The sequence below is a fragment of the Macrobrachium nipponense genome, chromosome 46, assembly GCF_015104395.2.
Source record: "Macrobrachium nipponense isolate FS-2020 chromosome 46, ASM1510439v2, whole genome shotgun sequence".
NCBI classification, from domain to species: Eukaryota; Metazoa; Arthropoda; class Malacostraca; order Decapoda; family Palaemonidae; genus Macrobrachium; species Macrobrachium nipponense.
The window spans coordinates 22,322,256-22,341,928 of NC_061106.1; the positions used below are offsets into that span (position 1 = coordinate 22,322,256).

At 36.1% G+C, this 19,673-nt stretch overlaps 1 protein-coding gene across 1 annotated transcript; it reads left to right on the plus strand.

Moving 5' to 3' along the window:
* Positions 1-3,882: 3,882 nt before the first annotated feature.
* On the plus strand, positions 3,883-16,264 carry LOC135214585 (uncharacterized). Its single transcript, XM_064248934.1, has 4 exons — positions 3,883-3,963; positions 11,523-11,596; positions 13,358-13,537; positions 15,782-16,264. The coding sequence occupies exons 2-4, from the start codon at positions 11,528-11,530 to the stop codon at positions 15,977-15,979; spliced, it is 447 nt and encodes a 148-aa protein (XP_064105004.1). The 5' UTR covers positions 3,883-3,963; positions 11,523-11,527; the 3' UTR covers positions 15,980-16,264.
* The last annotated feature ends 3,409 nt before the right edge of the window (positions 16,265-19,673 follow it).

The window sequence follows — 19,673 nt, forward strand, 5'->3', positions numbered from 1 at the left end:
CTTGGGATCGTGCCTAATGCTCCTATGATTATGGGGACGATTTCCACTGGCATATCCCATATCCTTCTTATTTCTATTTTCAGATCTTGATACTTATCCATTTTTTCCCTCTCTTTCTCTTCGACTCTGGTGTCCCATGGTATTGCGACATCAATGAGTGATACTTTCTTCTTGACTTTGTCAATCAACGTCACGTCTGGTCTATTTGCACGTATCACCCTATCTGTTCTGATACCATAGTCCCAGAGGATCTTTGCCTGATCGTTTTCTATCACTCCCTCCGGTTGGTGCTCGTACCACTTATTACTGCAAGGTAGCTGATGTTTCTTGCACAGGCTCCAGTGGAGGGCTTTTGCCACTGAATCATGCCTCTTTTTGTACTGGTTCTGTGCAAGTGCCGGGCATTCGCTTGCTATGTGGTTTATGGTTTCATTTTTCGTATTGCACTTCCTACATATGGGAGAGATGTTATTTCCGTCTATCGTTCTTTGAACATATCTGGTTCTTAGGGCCTGGTCTTGTGCCGCTGTTATCATTCCTTCAGTTTCCTTCTTTAGCTCTCCCCTCTGTAGCCATTGCCATGTGTCATCGCTGGCTAGTTCTTTAGTCTGTCTCATGTATTGTCCGTGCATTGGTTTGTTGTGCCAGTCCTCTGTTTTGTCTGTCATTCTCCTGTCTCTGTATATTTGTGGGTCTTCGTCTACTTTTATTAGTCCTTCTTCATGCACTCTTTAGCCACTCGTCTTCACTGGTTTTCAGATATTGCCCCAGTGCTCTGTTTTCGATGTTGACGCAGTCCTCTATACTTAGTAGTCCTCTCCCTCCTTCCTTTCGTGTTATGTATAGTCTGTCCGTATTTGCTCTTGGGTGTAGTGCTTTGTGTATTGTCATATGTTTCCTGGTTTTCTGATCTATGCTGCGGAGTTCTGCCTTCGTCCATTCCACTATTCCTGCGCTGTATCTGATTACTGGCACTGCCCATGTTTATGGCTTTTATCATATTTCCAGCGTTGAGTTTTGACTTGAGTATCGCCTTGAGTCTCTGCATATATTCTTTCCTGATCGTGTCCTTCATCTCTTGGTGTTTTATATCCCCTCCTTCCATTATTCCCAGGTATTTGTATCCTGTCTCATCTATGTGTTTGATGTTGCTCCCATCTGGTAGCTTTATGCCTTCAGTTCTCGTTACTTTGCCTTTTTGTATGTTGACTAAGGCACATTTTTCTATTCCAAACTCCATCCTGATGTCCCCAGATACAATCCTTACAGTCTGGATTAGGGTATCTATTTCTTTGATGCTCTTACCATACAGCTTGATATTGTCCATGAACATCAGATGGTTGATTCTGTTGCCTCTTTTCTTGAGTTGGTACCCGGCATCCATCTTCTGTAGTAAATTTTGTCATGGGGAATCATGGCTACTACGAAGAGTAGTGGGGACAGTGAGTCGCCCTGGAAGATCCCTCTCCTGATATTAACCTCTGCTAGTCTTATTCCAGAGCTTGTAAGTATTGTATTCCAGTTGCGCATTGTATTTTTGAGAAAGCTGATGGTGTTTTCCTCTGCCCCATATATTTTCAGGCATTCTATTAGCCATGTGTGTGGTATCATGTCGAAGGCTTTCTTATAGTCTATCCATGCCATGCTTAGGTTGGTTTTCCTTCTCCTACTGTTCTTCATTATCATTTTGTCTATCAGGAGCTGATCTTTTGTGCCCCTACACTTCTTTCTGCAGCCTTTCTGTTGGTGGGGGATGGTGTTTGTCTCCTCTAGGTAATTGTATAGCCTTTCACTGATGATACCTGTAGTAACTTCCACATTATTGGTAGGCAGGTGATAGGCCTGTAGTTACTGGCTATATTTCCCTTACTCTTGTCTTTTTGTACTAAGGATGTTCTTCCTGTGGTCATCCATTTGGGTGCATGGTGATTTGAGATACAATGCTGGAGTTGTTCTGCTATTCGTGAGTGTAGGGCCTTGAAGGTTTTGAGCCAGTATGCATGGACTTCATCGGGACCTGAGGGTTTCCAGTTTGGCATTTTCTTTAGTTGGTGTCTGACTGTTATTATTATTATTATTATTATTATTATTATTATTATTATTATTATTATTATTATTATTATTATTAACTATGCCTGTAAACATGATATCAAAATCTTCCGCATTTACATATTTATCATATTCATCGTAGACGATATTATTATTATTATTATTATTATTATTATTATTATTATTATTATTATTATTATTATTATTATTATTATTATTATTATTATTATTATTATTATTATTATTATTAACCATGCCTGTAAACATGATATCAAGATCTTCCGCATTTACATATTTATCATATTCATCGTAGACGCATAGTTGAAAATAATGTTAGATTAGTAGAATCTTCTTCTTCTTCTTCTTCTTCTTCTTCTTCTTCTTCTTCTTATTATTATTATTATTATTATTATTATTATTATTATTGTCGATACCGTTGTTGAGATAATGTGAATGTGTAGAGAGAGAGAGAGAGAGAGAGAGAATGACGCTAGTAGACTCCCAACATTATATATATTATATATATATATATCTTTATTATATATATATATATATATATATATATATATATATAAATATATATATATAGATATATATATATATATATATATATATATATATATATATATATAAAGAGAGGAGAGAGAGAGAGGAGAGAGAGAGAGGAGGAGAAAGAGAGCGAGAGAGAGAGAGAGAGAGAGAAGAAATCAATACGAAATCATTGTGTAACAAAAATAAATTTCTTGACTCATGTTTGGATCAAACCCAGGTCTTTCAATGTTAGTCGAAAAATTTTTTGCTGTTCCACCAGCGATTGTTTGTTGTTTACTTCTGCCTAATTCGTCCAGAAGGGATAATTCGAATAAAATGCCGTAAATTGGGTCACTGTGAGTAAGGGAGTTTTCTGGCTTCACTAATATATATACATATGTATAGATATTATACATTGTATACATAATCTGTATGCATATATTATATATGTATATATAAAAATATATATATACATGATGTTTCATGGAAATATATATATATATATATATATATATATATATATATATATATATATATATATATATATAATGTGTATGTATTATTATATACGAATATAAACCTTATGTTGAAAACGATGTCGTGATCTATGCCTGTTGGGTGATCAGTGGAATGACCACATCACAGAGATAAAAAATGATTTGGAGACGCCTCCTATGCAACAATACCGCCAACACAAAAAATGTACCCACCAAAAACGTCATACACGCCAAGCTATTCTGGTTTTTCTTATCCAAAAGTATTTTTTTTTCTTTTTAGCTGATAGGTAAGATGGGCGAAAGAAGAGTGAGGGCAGTTAGCTAGCTACCCATGGTGGGGAATAGTTTAGAAAGTTAAGTATTAGTAAGAGTAATGTAAAGAGTGATTTATCCACACATTTATTTGGGTAAGGGTACAATTTTCCTATCTAATATAAACATAATACAATAATGATTTTACAGTATATTAACATGGTAAATTGTACAGATTACATATGTTGAATTTTATTTCTTAATAGTATATTGCATATCGATAAAAAGTTTTGCCTAGAACAGCTTCATCTATTTGTCTTTCGAACTTGTTGCAATGGGAAGTGTCAAAGCAGAATGTGAAATGGAATATTTATGTTTACGAATGATATGTCTATTATTCTTGTTCTTTATCGGTGACACCTTCTAACTTAGGAAAATACTGACAACTTATCATCGTATCAGGTGACGATAGAGAGTGATATGATTGTTTCTGCAAAGCGTACGCCCACTGCAATATCGATTTACCAAGAAGTATATTTCAAATGCTAATCAGTGGATGTTAGTGTCGGTGCACGGAAGAATAGAAGAGATAAATTCTCTCTGGGATACCTGATAGTAAATGCTGATAAAAGAGGTAAATCACAGAATAGCTGAAGCAAGCGAGTTAACAGGAGCTCTGCTACAAAAACTGTACAAGAAGCGAACTTCTAGGTAAGCGTTACGTGGATTTTATGGAGGGGTTGTCCATTCGTCTCCCCTTGAAAGGACACCCAGTGTGAATACTGAACGGTAGTGAAAGACTGAAAGAAGAAGCTATTGAGATGAGCTGTTTGCTCAAATTACGTGGAATAAGGAGAGACGATAAGTTGAAAAACAGATACAGTGTTGTGGAAAAATGGTAACCACAGTTTAAAAGGCGGATCAGTATACTGAGGTGGTTTAGTCACATAGAGAGATTAAGCAGCTGAGTTCGAATAGGGCATAATGAAGGGAAAAGGATAAATAGAAGACCGAAAAAATGCTGAATAAAGTGAAAGAGATATTGGAATGGAAGGGCTTTAGTAATTATAAAGCACAAGACCGTGAGTATGGTGGAAGTGAAAGATTCGGTATTAGGCAGCAAGTGAGGGGGAAGGAATTCGGGGTCGACATGTTACTGACGAGCGTCCTTTGTTTATACTAGCTGACCTACCCGACGCTGCCCGGGAAAACTGTGAATGACAAGCTATGGGTAGGGAGGGGGAAGTGGAGGGAAGAGGGGTGGAGAGGGGGGAGGGGAAGGAAAGTAGAGGAAGGGACGGGAAGAAGGGAAGGGAAGCGGGGAGGGGATGGAAAAAGAAGGGAAGAAGGATGGGGTGGTGGCATTGGGAGGGGAGAGAGGTATGGGAGGGTGAGGGGAAGATAGGGGGGAGGGAAGGGGAAGAGGAAATTACATTTCTCTGTTAGAAGAGGAAAATCATCTCCCTGAACATAAGCCTGTCTCCCTTTCAACAATAGTCAGACCTTTTATAGATTGTGTGAAGTAAGTGGATTCAGTATACACGAATGTACTGCTAACTCACTACTATAACTTTTAAACTTCAGAAACTCCACCCCTCCCTACTTCCCTCCCATTAACCCTTACCCTGTCATCCACAGTTTTCCCGGGCAGCGCCAGGTAAGTCAGCTAGTATATATAAGGCTATAAACCATCCTCGATCAAAGCCCTATCCAAGTTTTTGTTTGGTTTAAATCCGTCAAGCCGTTTAGCCGTGATTGAACGACAGACAAGACAGATTAGACGGACATAACGCCCATTATAGTATAATGACATGAAACTGCAGATGATGTTCAGGGAAACAACGAGTGAAGGGTGAGATTTTCACGGTTTGTTAACTTCGGTCAGGAACAATATACAAAATATTCACCTCTATAATTCGACAACCAGGATAAGGGAATTCGAATTTCAGCTTCGTTTATTCACTTCAACATTCGCTGTCAAAACTACTTTTGTGTGTTGGTACCTTTGCTTTTCGTAACTTCCCCCTGTATTTGTCAGCAAACGGATAAACAGAAGACGCGCGAACAGACCTTCACCGGAAGGAAAACCGTTATTTTTGGTGCAGGTTGTTGCTTATAATTTTGACTACCGTGAATGCAGTGAATGTACTCTAGCGATTATTACAACTTCGGGCGGATTAATATCGGAGTCTGGCTCTGCACCGCTCCTGCAACGAGTTCTCTAGTAATTGGGAATCAAGGTCCATCGGAGGCAATTATGCCGCTGTAATTTGTTTTCGAAAACTATTGCTCGGCACAAATGAACACGCTGTAGCAGTTTGGAGGGTAAAGATCGAGGCAATTGTATGTGTTGTTATTTAGCGTAACAGTCGGATAGAGGAATGAAATGCCAGCGGAGAGAGAGAGAGAGAAATATAAGTTTTGCTACAAAGAGCATTCTTGACAAGCATACCGAGTTAGTTGTAATAAGCGACGTTCTGCTAAGTTTAGCAACAGTGCAAGTTCGTTGAATGTTCAGTTCACCCTACTGAATCTTGCAATAGTTCCCGGAGTAACGACGTCTGCAGTTATAATTGGTATATGAATGAAACTGTTTCGACTCTTTCTTATATAAAGAGAAGAGAATTAAAACGGTAAATGTATCTATGTTAAAATGATACTTTGTGCAATGAACATTTACTCAACAAGCTAAGAATAGTGATAAAACTTTTATCTTTTGTTGCAAATAGAAGATTGTTCGATTGTATCATATGTCACTTAAAATTTCTCTTCACAAAACTGTGCTCCTCTCTAGTCGCAAAAGGCCAAAAACGACCAGTTAAGCTTACACCACTCAATAATTCCTTAAGGAATTTGTAAAAAACTAACTCCTGTGTTTGCCTTAGATCTCAGCATCAGTATAAAGAGTTTATCTTTAATATTTTTTTATTTATTTCTATGTAAAGGAAATGTGAACAGTTTATATTATCAGAACTTCTTCACATTGTTTTAAGGGCTAGTTGTGGGAGGCCGTATTAAAAATTTGTTTACGAACTTGGAAACCTTGTTTGTTGAAAAATTTCTTGAATCTAGTTCTCCCAACTCTCTCTCCCTCTCTCTCTCTCTCTCGCTCTTCTCTCTCCTCTCATCTCTCTCTCTCTCTCTCTCTCTCTCTCTCTCTCTGATAATCAGTGAGAACTTCTCAAGAAAGAACTACTGGTGCCTGCTCCCTAGTTTTAATGAAACTTACTCTCCACCTGTGTAGGCTTGAGAAAACCTCGTATCATTTCTCTTGATGCTTTTACGGCATTTAACTCAGTCTAACATAAGGTTCCGCTATTTAAACGTCTTCTGCATCAGTTTCTGCTTTCTATCCAGTTTCTTTTAACCTTGTTTAACTTTTTCAAACCGCCGTGATTAAATTCAAGCTGTTGAATATATCATTATTTTTGTTTTATTTTTCGTTAGTTTGGTGGCTTTCAGGTTCATCTTCTCTCGTCCACTAAGTTCAAAGAATGCTCTTCAATTCTGTTCCACTCCTTCGCATACCAGTGGGTTGACATTCTTTGTTATTCCCGTTCTCTGATTTTTTAATCTAATTCGCAAATTACCTTTACTTTAGCTAATAGAGCTGACCTTCAAAATATTTCTTGAATGGGAAATCTGGAACGTAAATAATTTCAAAAGCTTTCAGACCTCAGTTCTCTTTTTATTTTCTTGCTCGGATTCTTCTCCTGTTCGGCTTTCTATACACAAAATGTAGTCTCCCTCGTCTGCTATGAATCTTCTGTGTTCATGTGAATTCACGTTTGTCTCTGAAATATGGCAAAGCTCAGTGCTTGGCCTCTGGCTTAAATTCTATATTCAATTCAATTCAGTTCAAACTTTCAGTCTCTTTCAGATCGCTACGTATTCATTCTTGCTGTCGTATGTTCTTTTCTCTATATGGGTTATTGAAGTTTTATTTTGGCTATATAAGTTCTATTTTGAAATACTCGTTATGTTTTGAAGATGGGTTTGGTGGTGGGGGGTGGGGGAGCTCTCTATTTGTTTCCTCTCTTTGGAAAACTGGTACACAATTTGTTAAATCAATGGCCACCCACCTCACTGCAAATTGAGATTTGTTTTCGTCTGCGTAAGGTAATTTTTTTTGTTTCTATTTCATTACTCCTTAGTTTGAGATCCAAATGGATATACATGAAACATGAAAGATTCGGACATTTTGTGAAGTTCAGTGGACATTTTGCGAAGTTCTGGAACACTGCTGTCATATTTTGGACGCTTGCATTTTAGTCACCTCGCTTAATACTATTTATTCTAAGGCACTTCGTTTGATGAATTTTCTTCAGCCTCTCTCTCTCTCTCTCTCTCTTCTCTCTCTCCCTCTCTCTCGCTCTCTCTCTCTCCTATATGAAGTCATCGGTCACTCTTGTGTTGAGCTCAAGAAAACAGATTCTCGGGTGGCCTAGTAACACCTTCAGGCCTCCTGTTTCCACTTATATTCCGTGGAAATTGCTACTTTTCAGTGAACACACTTCATGACTGTTGCTATCCTCTGCCAAGGAATTCACTTCCTTCCTCTGTGTTTCATGACTTGCGTCCTTTCCCCGTTTAAATATCCTGACGTGGGGGTGGGGACCTGTATACCTTTTTTATTTTTTTATTTTTTCTTGGTTTCTTCTGTCCTGGGCTAGAAAAGGGCATTAGGCTGCTCGACCCATTAGTCTCTGCTTTAAAAAATGGGCGTCATGTAGAATATTGTTGGAATAATAATAATAATAATAATAATAATAATAATAATAATAATAATAATAATAATAATAATAAGAGCAGACTAACGACAACGAAAGAGATAGAGAGTGGGCATGAAAAAAGAGAGAAATAACAACAGTTTTTTCTTACCGACCGTAGAAAACGAACCGAAATTACGAAGGGAAAAGTATATTTGGGAAAAGATGAAGGAAACACCAGCAGAAGAGAGAGAGCTTCCATCTCTCGGTTTCCCCGGAATTAGCAAAAACGCTCCGCGAGAACTCTTTTGGGGGATGAATAATGGCGCATCTTCCCGCTTATGGAATAAAATTTATTTCGCCGATCTCTTTTGCGGAGAAAAGGAGGTTTCAGTCCGGAATATTTCGTTATAGATGATTTGTTAGAAGCAATACGCTTCGATGGCCTTGTTATGCAGAATCCGTCGCAAATTGCAGAATACTTTCCATCGGAATGTCGTGGACTTACAAAATCATAATCATGAGAGACGGTTGTTGCCCTGTTAATGAATAATATTTTACAGACGGCTAGAAAAGGAAGGGATATGGAGATGGTAAATAGAAAGGGAAGAAGGGCACTCATAGGAAAAAAATAAAAGACGAAGTCACCGTTCTTTGCAATCCAAGGATGACGGATTTCCGCGAGGTCAATGTGGGAAGGAGTCACCCGACGGGCAATACGAGGCTGCCTGGCGTAGGCCAAACCCTGTGTGATTAGGAATGGGTCATGAGGGAGGCGTGGGATTGTTGATTGTAAAGGAAGAGGAGGCGACTGTGAATTAGTAAATTTAACGAAGGACAATAGGATGAGACAAGAGTTTTGGGAGAGAAGGAATGTTATCGGAAGCCAAAGCTGCAATGCATGAAGGGATTGCTAAGCCTACTAGCCATTATGGAAGTGAAGTGTAGGTACTGATTATATGAATGAAAGAATAATTCTCGGTCCTTTCAAGAAGGTTGGTTTGTTTAGTTGAAGTTTAAAAAGAATGGCCGAAGGGCTTATAAATGCAGGGATACAAGGATTTAGCGCCTAAACTAAACAATACTGTTCGAAAGTGCTAGAAGGGAGGTAGAGGGAACCCAATAAGTGTCGAGTAGATTGTGCAGATTAGGTTTTAGAAAGGAAATGTCAGATTGTAGAGGAGTGGTATATTGTGTATCGGTGGGCTGACGAGCTGGTGATGGGCCTCGTAGTATGTAGATACAGAAAACGACCGATGTCATTCTAGTTTTTCGCACAAAAGTTTCCCTTTTGATTCTGCAGTTGAAGGGCAATATGGCAATGAATGATTTTTCTTTAGAGCCAAATCTTATATCTTATATAGGTACCTTGTTGATGAAGTTCAGAGTATATATATATATATATATATATATATATATATATATATATATATATATATACCTATAACGCTGGTCGACCGACGAGCTAAGTTAAGCAATATCGGGTCCGGTCATTATCTGGATGGGTGACCACTGAGAATATAGTCAAAGCTATCAAAGAAGTTAGATGCACTATTGAGGTTCCTGTGCTTGTATCAAATAATATTATCTGATTAGGGAGGTAGTGCCGTCAGTGCACCTCATGCGGTGCACTGTGAGCATTACTTGAGGTTCTTTGCAGCGCGCCTTCGGCCCCTAGCTGCAACCCCTTTCGTTCCTTTACTGTACCTCGTTTCATATTCTCTTTCTTTCATCTTACTTTCCACCCAATGCGAGATTTTTCTCCTCTTACACCATTTAAACCTTTTCCTGTCAATTTCCGTCCAGCGCTTAATGACCTCATTGGTTCAAATGCTTGGCCTTTGGCCTAAAATCTATATAAAATTATTTCTGTTGGTTTTCAGTTACAAAAGAAACGTAATTAAATGCATATGGCATAGTTCCAGGGTTACAATGGATGTTGATATTGTGTTTCTCATTTACGATTAAGAACTATAGATGGATGGAGAGAGTTTTTTATACTGACAGGTTTTTATTAAACCGACGAAAATAATTATGCTCTACCTATCTATCTATCTATCTATCTATCTATCTATCTATCTATCTATCTATCTATCTATCTATATGTCAATAGATGCGATGCATAGTCTAAAACATTTGTAAACCACATTTGAAACCGTATGATCCGGGTTAAACAGCTCGTAAATAGCTTTTTGGTTAGAGCTTATTTACGTAATGAAAAACAAATAGACTGTGAACGCACAGCATTACTAATGCAGTAATAGAATATAAACATTGCCGGTTTTGAAGTTTGTTTTATTTCCAATAATGACTCGGACTCCCATGTTTTCAGTCGTATCGTATTGCTAAAGCGCCCCTTTTGAAATTTCAGGGAAAAAAATAAAACAAAATTAGTAATTGACAGGATTTCTTTCATTTCAAGTATGGAATCATTTTCCAGGTCAAAAACACACAAATTCAAAAGCGGAATGAAAAAAAAAATGTATATGTCATCGTATGACGTGGAAACGAGGCAGTCATTTCTGATTCCATTTTTCTGTCTCTCACGCGTTCACTTTCTCTCACTTTTTCTCTCTTTTCAATTCACTTTGTCCACACGGTATGTATTGCATCTTTTGAAATAGATTTCATCTACTGCGCCTCTGCTGCTGCTGCTGCAGCTGCTCTTTGACGCGACGGAAAGAAAAAAAAAAGAGAAAATTGCCGAGATTTTTCCCGATCCATTATTACAGAATCCCCTTTCAGACAAATCACATTCGCGCTTAATTAACACGACGTGTTTCAATCTCCGTAGGAGAGCTCGCGACTTTTCTCTGCCTTCGACGAGGATTTCGTTTTGCAAAGATATTCTGAAGCTCGTTTCAAGGTTAATTGCTTCACCTGCCTGTCGGTGGGTCGGTCTAGCGACCTTAGTCTAGGCTTCTTTTTTCTCTCTCTCTCCAAGCGGCGCTGTGATGCTTATTCTCCTTTTTTACGTGATGTTGCAACGATGAGAGCGACGATCACTCAGATGGGGTAATTATGAAAATAACGAAGGCGCTTCGAATGTATTCGGGCGAATATTTATCATGACTTCATCCGGCGGACAGCATTTCTCAGTCACCCGAGACGTAGCAGCTATGTCTGTCTATTCGAGTTTAGAACTCCATTCCCTTTCACCTTGGTCTCGCAAAAGCCGTAATATCCAGTTACCTCTCCTCGAACGGTGTGAGTTATCGTGCATTTCGTTTCTTCCTCATCAAATCCACAAACAGTGAAAATTCCAAGATATGAAGTTTGGTTTCTTATATATATTTATATGTACACGTACCCTCCAGAAATTGAAATATAAAATCTATGTTTTGGTCACCAGGGAATACATGAGAGAAATTAAAATCTTTACAAAAGCGTCAATCTTTAAGCGCAGGTGTAAACGAGTTTATAGGAGAGAAATGCAAAAAAAAAAAAAATTACTAAAATATCCATCTTTTGTCATTTATTTCAGAAAAAATGTCAATAAGGATGTCAGGGCCAGACCGTTCCAGCAACGCCTATGGCATCCTGAAGTTGTCGGAGCTGGTTTGTAGATTATCTTCAGTTCTTTGTTTGTTGATACGAGGAGGCCCAGGTCTGCTCTTAGCTCTCTTGATTCTATATTCTTGGCTATTTAGCTTCTTTATCCTGCTATTTAGCTTTCATAGTGGAGCCAGAGAATCCTGATTTTTGCTACTTAACTATATTAACTTCGCTTCTGAGTTGCCTCATCTTGCCCTTTATCCTCATTTCCCTATTCTTGGCTGCTCTTGAATTTTTGATAATTCTTTTTAAAGAATGTTATTCCGGACCTTTCTTTGATATCAAAGTGTAAATTCTCTCTCTCTCTCTCTCTCTCTCTCTCTCTCTCTCTCTCTCTCTTCAATTCAATATTTTTATTATAAAGTTCCTCCTTTTTTTTTTTTTACTATTCCTCTTATATTACACTTCGGCCACTGATATTCTTAAAGTCCCAAGAAAAAAAAAGATAAAGCAAATACTGGATATTTTCTAAGAAAGTTAATGTTTTTCTCGTCGAGTCTTCTGTATTTCGTTTCTCAATTTATCCATATTTTGATTTTAGTCTTCCTTGCTCTCCAATTTTTTCACATCCGAAATTTACTAATTAATTCTCTGTCATGATTACTTAGTTTTTTTTCTTTTGTCTTACCTTTTGAAATGGGTTTCTGTCTGTACTTATTCCAATTTGTTTCGTGCAAAAACATCAGGCGGTTTCCACCTGCGTGATATTGTTTGTTGTTTTGTGATAGCGTTCATCTGTTTTTTGAAAATGAGGGTTAATAAAGACATCAAAATGGTCAGCGTCTCTTACTTGTTTTTCCACAGTTGTTATGTAAACTGGGTGTTATATTGCTTAAGATCCATAGTTACATACATACGAACATACATATTACATGTTCATACATAGATTACATGTATATTTACATACGTATATTTGCAAATACCAAGCCACTAACATCTTTTGATATTCAGTTCACTTTAACTGGGATTAATTCTACCTCGAAAGAGGATTAAATATGATAACTGATTGCTAAATTTGTAAAACCAACCGTGGTTAACCTAAATAGTTTTGATACTGATAAACATTTGATTTTTTATATACTTTAACATACTAAGCCGCAAATAGAGAGCGAGAGAGCGATTAATTTGAAATTTTCTCTTCACTAATATTATTTTATTCGTTATTTAGTCAATAATGTGTTTTTCATATAATTGGACAGTTTTCAACTATATCTGTCTTTACGCAAACTGTTTTTTAACGCCTTAAAGTATAACTCATCTATAAAAGATTTATACTGCATATTTTGTATACAGAGGATGCAAGTATCTCATGTATACGTATGGGAATATGAGAGCATTATATATTTGCATATATATGAGTGTACATATGTATTGTTTTATACACGCACACACACACACACACACACACACATATATATATATATATATATATATATATATATATATATATATATATATATATATATATATATATATATATATATGTGTGTGTGTGTATGCAAACATCATATCTGCTCTGATATGCCCATACGTATACATGAGATACTCGTATCCTCTGTATAAAATATGCAGCATAAATCTTTTATAGATGAGTTATACTTTAAGGCGTTAAAGAAATGTTTGCGTAAAGACATTCGAATTAGTTGGCGAGTCATACGTATACAAACACACACACATAGTGTATATATATATAGTGTACTGTGTATGTGTGTTTGTATACGTATAACTCACCAACTAATTCGAATGCTTTTCTCTTCTCCACAGACATTCCTGCTAGTTTCGATGGGCATCTTTAAGGGAGCAGATCTCATCTTCAGTGCATCCCATCCCGTAGCCATCGACACCTTCTTTTCGGGCATGTTCGTCATGGGTATCGTCATCACGGCCATCTTATTCATCTGCCATCTCGTCGGGCAGACGACCTACCTCCAGCAAACGTTCTTGGTAAATAGATATAATAATAATAAAATAATAATAATAATAATAATAATAATAAAAGAGGTTCTCAATCAGTGGCTTGTTCGATTTCTGCAATTGCCAGTATGTTCTTTTTTAATCCTCTTTACTCGTGGCGTAGAAAATCTTTAAACGGAACAGACCCAAAATGTCGTAGCTCTAAACTCACTAACAGTAAAACCCGCTTCTAGAGATAAGTGAGCACACAGTGTCCCCTCGGATGAACTAGCAAGTCTTTGAGACATCTTAATCCTTATAACTCCCTGTAACACTCTACTACAAGATATTACAAGGCCAACGTTCAAATGTTTAACATTCTGTACATAGTCTTTTGCTTGTTTTCAGAGAATGTTTGCATATTTGCTACATTTCTTCGCTAATCTGAGTTCAATCTTTTAACTAGTAGAACATACTAGTTAAAAAATGCTTCTCTGAAGACATTACGATGCAAGTTTTTGTCTGAAAGACATCGCTTTCATGTCTAATACACTTCTAACGCGCGTTTACAGACTCATGTGTATATATAATATATACATTATAGTATATATATATATTATATAGTATATATATATATATATAATTATATATATATCTATATATATTATTATATATATATAGATATATATATATATACTATATATATATATTATATATAGTTTATATATATATATATATATTATAGTATATATAAAGATATATATTATAGTATATATATATATGTATATATATATATATATTAGATATATAATATATATATATATAGATATATATATATGCGAACATGTAGACATCAGAGGGTTACCGAAACTCAGAAGATCAATTAAGGAGTTTATTGTGATACGTTTCGTGGTGTCATCCTGACACATCGTCAGTCTGTAATGTAAAATCAAATCACATTTATAAAAAAATATATAATTAAAGTTTACATGCTATTTTAAAAAGGAAAACATAAAATACTAAAGTTATTCATGAAAATTATTGTTAAAAGCTAAAAATACTAAAATTATTTACAAGGTGACATTAAAATTGAAGAAATTTAGGATTAAAAAGGAATATTAACCTTAATAAAGCGAAGGATAAGACAGGAATGGCTGTAGGACCGTCGTCTGCCCAGATCTCGACGACGCCAAGAATCCCTCAATTCTAGTCAATCCTCTGAGTAGAGGATTGACTAGAGTTGAGGGAAAGACTCAAGTGTCATTATATATTGGCTATGCTGAGTATTGTCTATTATCGAAAAATGTTTTTTGTTAATTTCAATTTTACATAGAGCTGCATGATTTCTTATATTAGAAAGTTCAGGGTTGGTTATCCTCTGGCCAATTCTGTAGCTCACTCCCAAATGACTAGAATATCGAACTTGCAACGAGCGTTTCGTCGATCCAACGTAAATACCGGGACACCCCGGGAAAGTAATTTGTAAATAATATTGGATAGCATAAACGGTTGCAAATTCTCTTTATGACTAAGAAGTGAGCCTATTTTTAGAGGACTAATAGGTATTAAATTAACTTTGAGACTTCCGAACTCTCTTTCAATAATTTTCTTGATACGGTCTCCTAATTTATTTTTGAAAAAATATGGAATATAGGCGTATAAGGGTAGTTTTGGTACATCAAAGGAAGGAGTATTTTCCGTGAAGTTTAAGTTAAGTAATTTATTTACCATTTTATAAAATACCTCGGTAGGGTACGAGTTAATTAAAGAATAATCTTGGTAAGATTCAATTTCAGAGTGGAATGATTTCCAATCAGAAGCATTCCTATAAGCGCTCTAAAGACTAAAGTGGAGATGGCATTTAGTTTAAAATTGATGAAGCACGATCTATAAAAATTATTCCCCATTCCTGTGAAGGTGTGTTTCCTATAGACAGAAGATAACCAGAGATAATAATATGTTTAATACTTCTGTCTATAGGAAACACACCTTCACAGGAATGGGGAATAATTTTTATAGTTCGTGCTTCATCAATGCTTCTGATTGGAAATCATTCAACTATATACGTCTGCGGTATGTCCAATAAAAAAGGGTGAGGTTGGGGAAAGTATTCGAAGTTCATATGAAATTATGTTTGAAGATCCACAAAAAACATAAAACAATGAAATGATATGGTCCATTTCGACCTTAAAAAGAACTCTCTTCCTTATCCCTGATACTTCTTCATAACAGTTCTAGAATTTATCATCCAATATTAACGAATGAAAATTCTCACAAAGCCATTCCTCCCCACAGGAACCGTTGATAAACATAACTATGTTTATCGGCCTAGCAGCAGTTGGTGGCATAATCATAGGATGTCTCAGCAGCGATGACGGATATGTCCTCGAGAACAAGGTAGCAGAGGCCTACGCTATGACAGCCACGACGTGGATATCTTCGGCGATCTATCTCGTGGATTTCATCTATTCTGTCATCGTGTATAAGAAATAGTCATTAGGAATAAGACTACCTTAAGATGCAGAAGAAGAACTAGTTAATCATTCTTTGATTACTCTTTTTGCCATTTCTTCCAAGTCAGAATTTGCAAGGTGCTTTCGTTAGCTGAGGTAAAGATTGGTCGTTAAGTATGTATCATCGTATTCTGTTGTCCTCTTGATTTACCCAAGAGATTTAACGAGCTTTCGGCAAAGAAAGAAATTAGATATACTGAAGAACAAGATATCGACGTCCTAATGTATAGACTTGATGAAATGAAACCCTTGAGTTCACTGATTATTTAGTGTTGACCATTTTTTTCCCCCACTGACACCAGTATGTCATTCTGTCTTTTCCTAAATCATGTTTTAAGGATTTCATAGAAATTGAGCAGAAAATTATAAAGGGTTTATATTTTGCGAGATTGAAACTGAGCCAGAAAATCGAGTTAGAAAGCTTTCATCAGATAAGTTAAGAAAAAGTCTTCCCTGTTCATTTCTACAGGCAGAAAGATATATATATTTATATGTGTAGCTATATATATATATATATATATATATATATATATATATGATATTATATATATATATATATGTATATATATATATATATATATACATATATATATATATATGTATATATATATATATATATGTATATATATACATATATATATATATATATATATATGTATATATGTATATATATACATATATATGTATATATACATATATATATATATATATATATATATATATATATATATATATATATATATATATTGTTATGTATGAGCCTGGCCTTGAAAGGACTACAATACGTAAACAGGAATAGTTGAGGGAAAAATAGAATGAAATTCCTTGAACTTACCATAAAAAGGATTTACAGTGATAATTTACTCTAGAGGAGAAGGTCGCCAGAAACTCAGCTAATTACTTTACATCTATTTATTTACAAGAAGGCCCTCACTGGCCTGGAGAAAAGTAAATGCAGCATGTCACATGTTGGGACCCATATGTCTCTCACAAATGGATAGCTGGCTAAAATGTGATTCATGTAATAAAAGCTTGGTTTCGATATCTTGCGGTAATGCAACACTTGCGGGCGGACAGACTTGACATGTGACTCAGGGAATCTGGAAAAAGATCCCAGATTAGACAAGATAAAAGAAAAAGGACTTCTTGCACAAGTTACGATTATTCAGTTCTCTAACACTGGGGAAAAGGAACTCTAATTTTAACTGAGGTATGCACTGAAGACTTAGTCTTTAACAAGTCACAAGGGGAAGCACGTGGCCCGATGAGGACAAAGGGCTTTTCTTTTGATGTAGGAGGGATAAAAGTGAGACTTGGAAATGGAATTAGCAAGAGTCGTATGGTAGTAAAAGTGCTGGTTTGGAGTTTACACTTTAGACGTACCTGGATGCCAATGTCAGTGGACCCTTTTGTGGGGAAAAAATGCGGCGTCGGCTTAGGTCTCAGATTTGGGCGCGTCAATAAAGCCGTTAGACTTAAGTGTGGGAGGCTCGCTGGCTGGACATCCGTCCGAGGTTATGACTGCAGTCGACTGAGAAAGATCGCAGGTGTCTCTCATGGGTGTTGGGGGTCAGCTTAACCCCCCCAGGACAGGGCAGGGCAATCCTGGAAACAGAACATACAGCCAGCAGAGGGTTCACATGAAAAAGAGCTTAAGATATAGGCCTAAGAAGTATCAGTCTGCCTACATCCTTCCCTTTGAGATACGTCCCTAAAGCTGACAAGAGTCTATTTTCTCCCTTCTCGCAGGAAATTTCTACATCTGGCTGGCTAGCTTTGGTTTCCCCACCCAAATCAGCTGATATTTGGAGGAATATGGCTGCCTTTTTACAAATCAAAATAATTACTAAAATGCTGGGTAGACAAAAAGATCAATAAACGTAGCAATATATATATATATATATATATATATATATATATATATATATATATATAAATAACTTGATCACGAAGTAAACTAAAACGTGATGCTATGTATAATAAATAAAGGTTTTTGCCACGAAGGAAAAAATGAAAAGCGAGATAGCCAAGAACTTTCGGTCTAGAACCGAAAGTTCTTGACTATCTCGCTTTCATTTTTTCCTTCGTGTCAAAAACCTTTATATATATATATATTATATATATATATATATATATATATATATTATATATATATATATATATATATATGAAATTCTTATGGACTATGATAGAGGGCTGATAAATTTTTCGATACACGCTCATGTATATTTATGAATTTGCAAGTCTACGTTGTGAGCCAACTTTAAATATTTGCATTCTAATTACGAGTAAACTTAGGTTTATTCACGATGCACCCTACCCTTGCATGACCCCAAATATGCTGAGCGAAAAAAAAAGATATCCTTTGTTATAACTGCTTATTCATGATTTACAGAGACTTTCATTACCGCCTTGAGTCTTCGCAATTTCCTCTGTGGGAGCAATAACATGCTTTATGACAGTTACACTCGTGATTATAGCCTCGAAGCATGAAGCAAATAGAAGGAAAAGCCTTAATCCTAGTTTGCTTCTTTCCCTTATTTCCCTTAGAATCCCCTTTATGCTCTCGTCTGTAGCTGGAATTACAGATGTGCAGCTTTTCTTTAAGGACTCCATCTCCGCTTGGAGCGACATTATAGTGGAATACGATCTTGTGCTACGCCTAATTACGAAGAGGAATAACGAGAAGGAAATCTCTGATCTAAATCACAGCCTACGGGTAAATGGACAGTCGGTAAAAAAAAGTGAAGTACGACGCAAGCATCCTGTCCTTTGTCATAATGTCATTTGTGTCTTGTATCCTCAGGATACACACACACACACACACACACACACACACACACACACACAGATGTCTGATGCTTTCCCTTGGCAATAAGTCTATTAAATAAAACGCATATCTTCCGTTTCTGAAAAAATCCGCTTCCATTAACTTTAATAAGAAAACAGCCAGATATACCTATAAAAATCCCCGGATTTCTCTTCTATTCTGTCGTGCATTTTACGGACGATTCCGTGCTGATTCATTCTTCTATTTATGCAGGAATCAAATAATTAAAAAAAGACGATAAAAATAGATTGGAGTTTTATGGAAGCCAAGTTTACGTATCCATTTTTCCCGGGAGAGAACGAGCAAGGCTCACCGGCTTACACTGATTTTAATGCAGTCGTTTTTGGTTCGAAAAATTTTCTTGGAGAATTTGCTCCTCAAATATCAGTATTATAACGTCATCCCATTATTTTACGAAGTCTTGTGACGTGAAGATTCTGAAATTATTTTCTTTTTTGTTCTCGTTTTCTGTTGCAAACGGAGATTGGAAGCCGGAAAACTAATATTTTGTTATTACAATTTTGCACCTTCATGAGCCTAAAGAAATGTATAGTTGATTGCAGCCTTTCTACGGTATCGTAGAAAAATGCGTAAGAAATTACCCATATATGGGTAATATGCAAACTCTAGAAAGCAAATAAAAGAAATATGAATAAAAAATAAAAAAGTTCTTAATTAAGTTTATAGTATTATGATGACACGAAAATGTAAGAATTTCCATGATAATTGTTATTCATATTTTGTGAAATAGGATGAAAAGGAGGATTTATCTTTTATCTTTTATTTATATTATTTTTATATTAGTACGACTATGGAACTCATAACCATTTTTCTTGGTCATCCT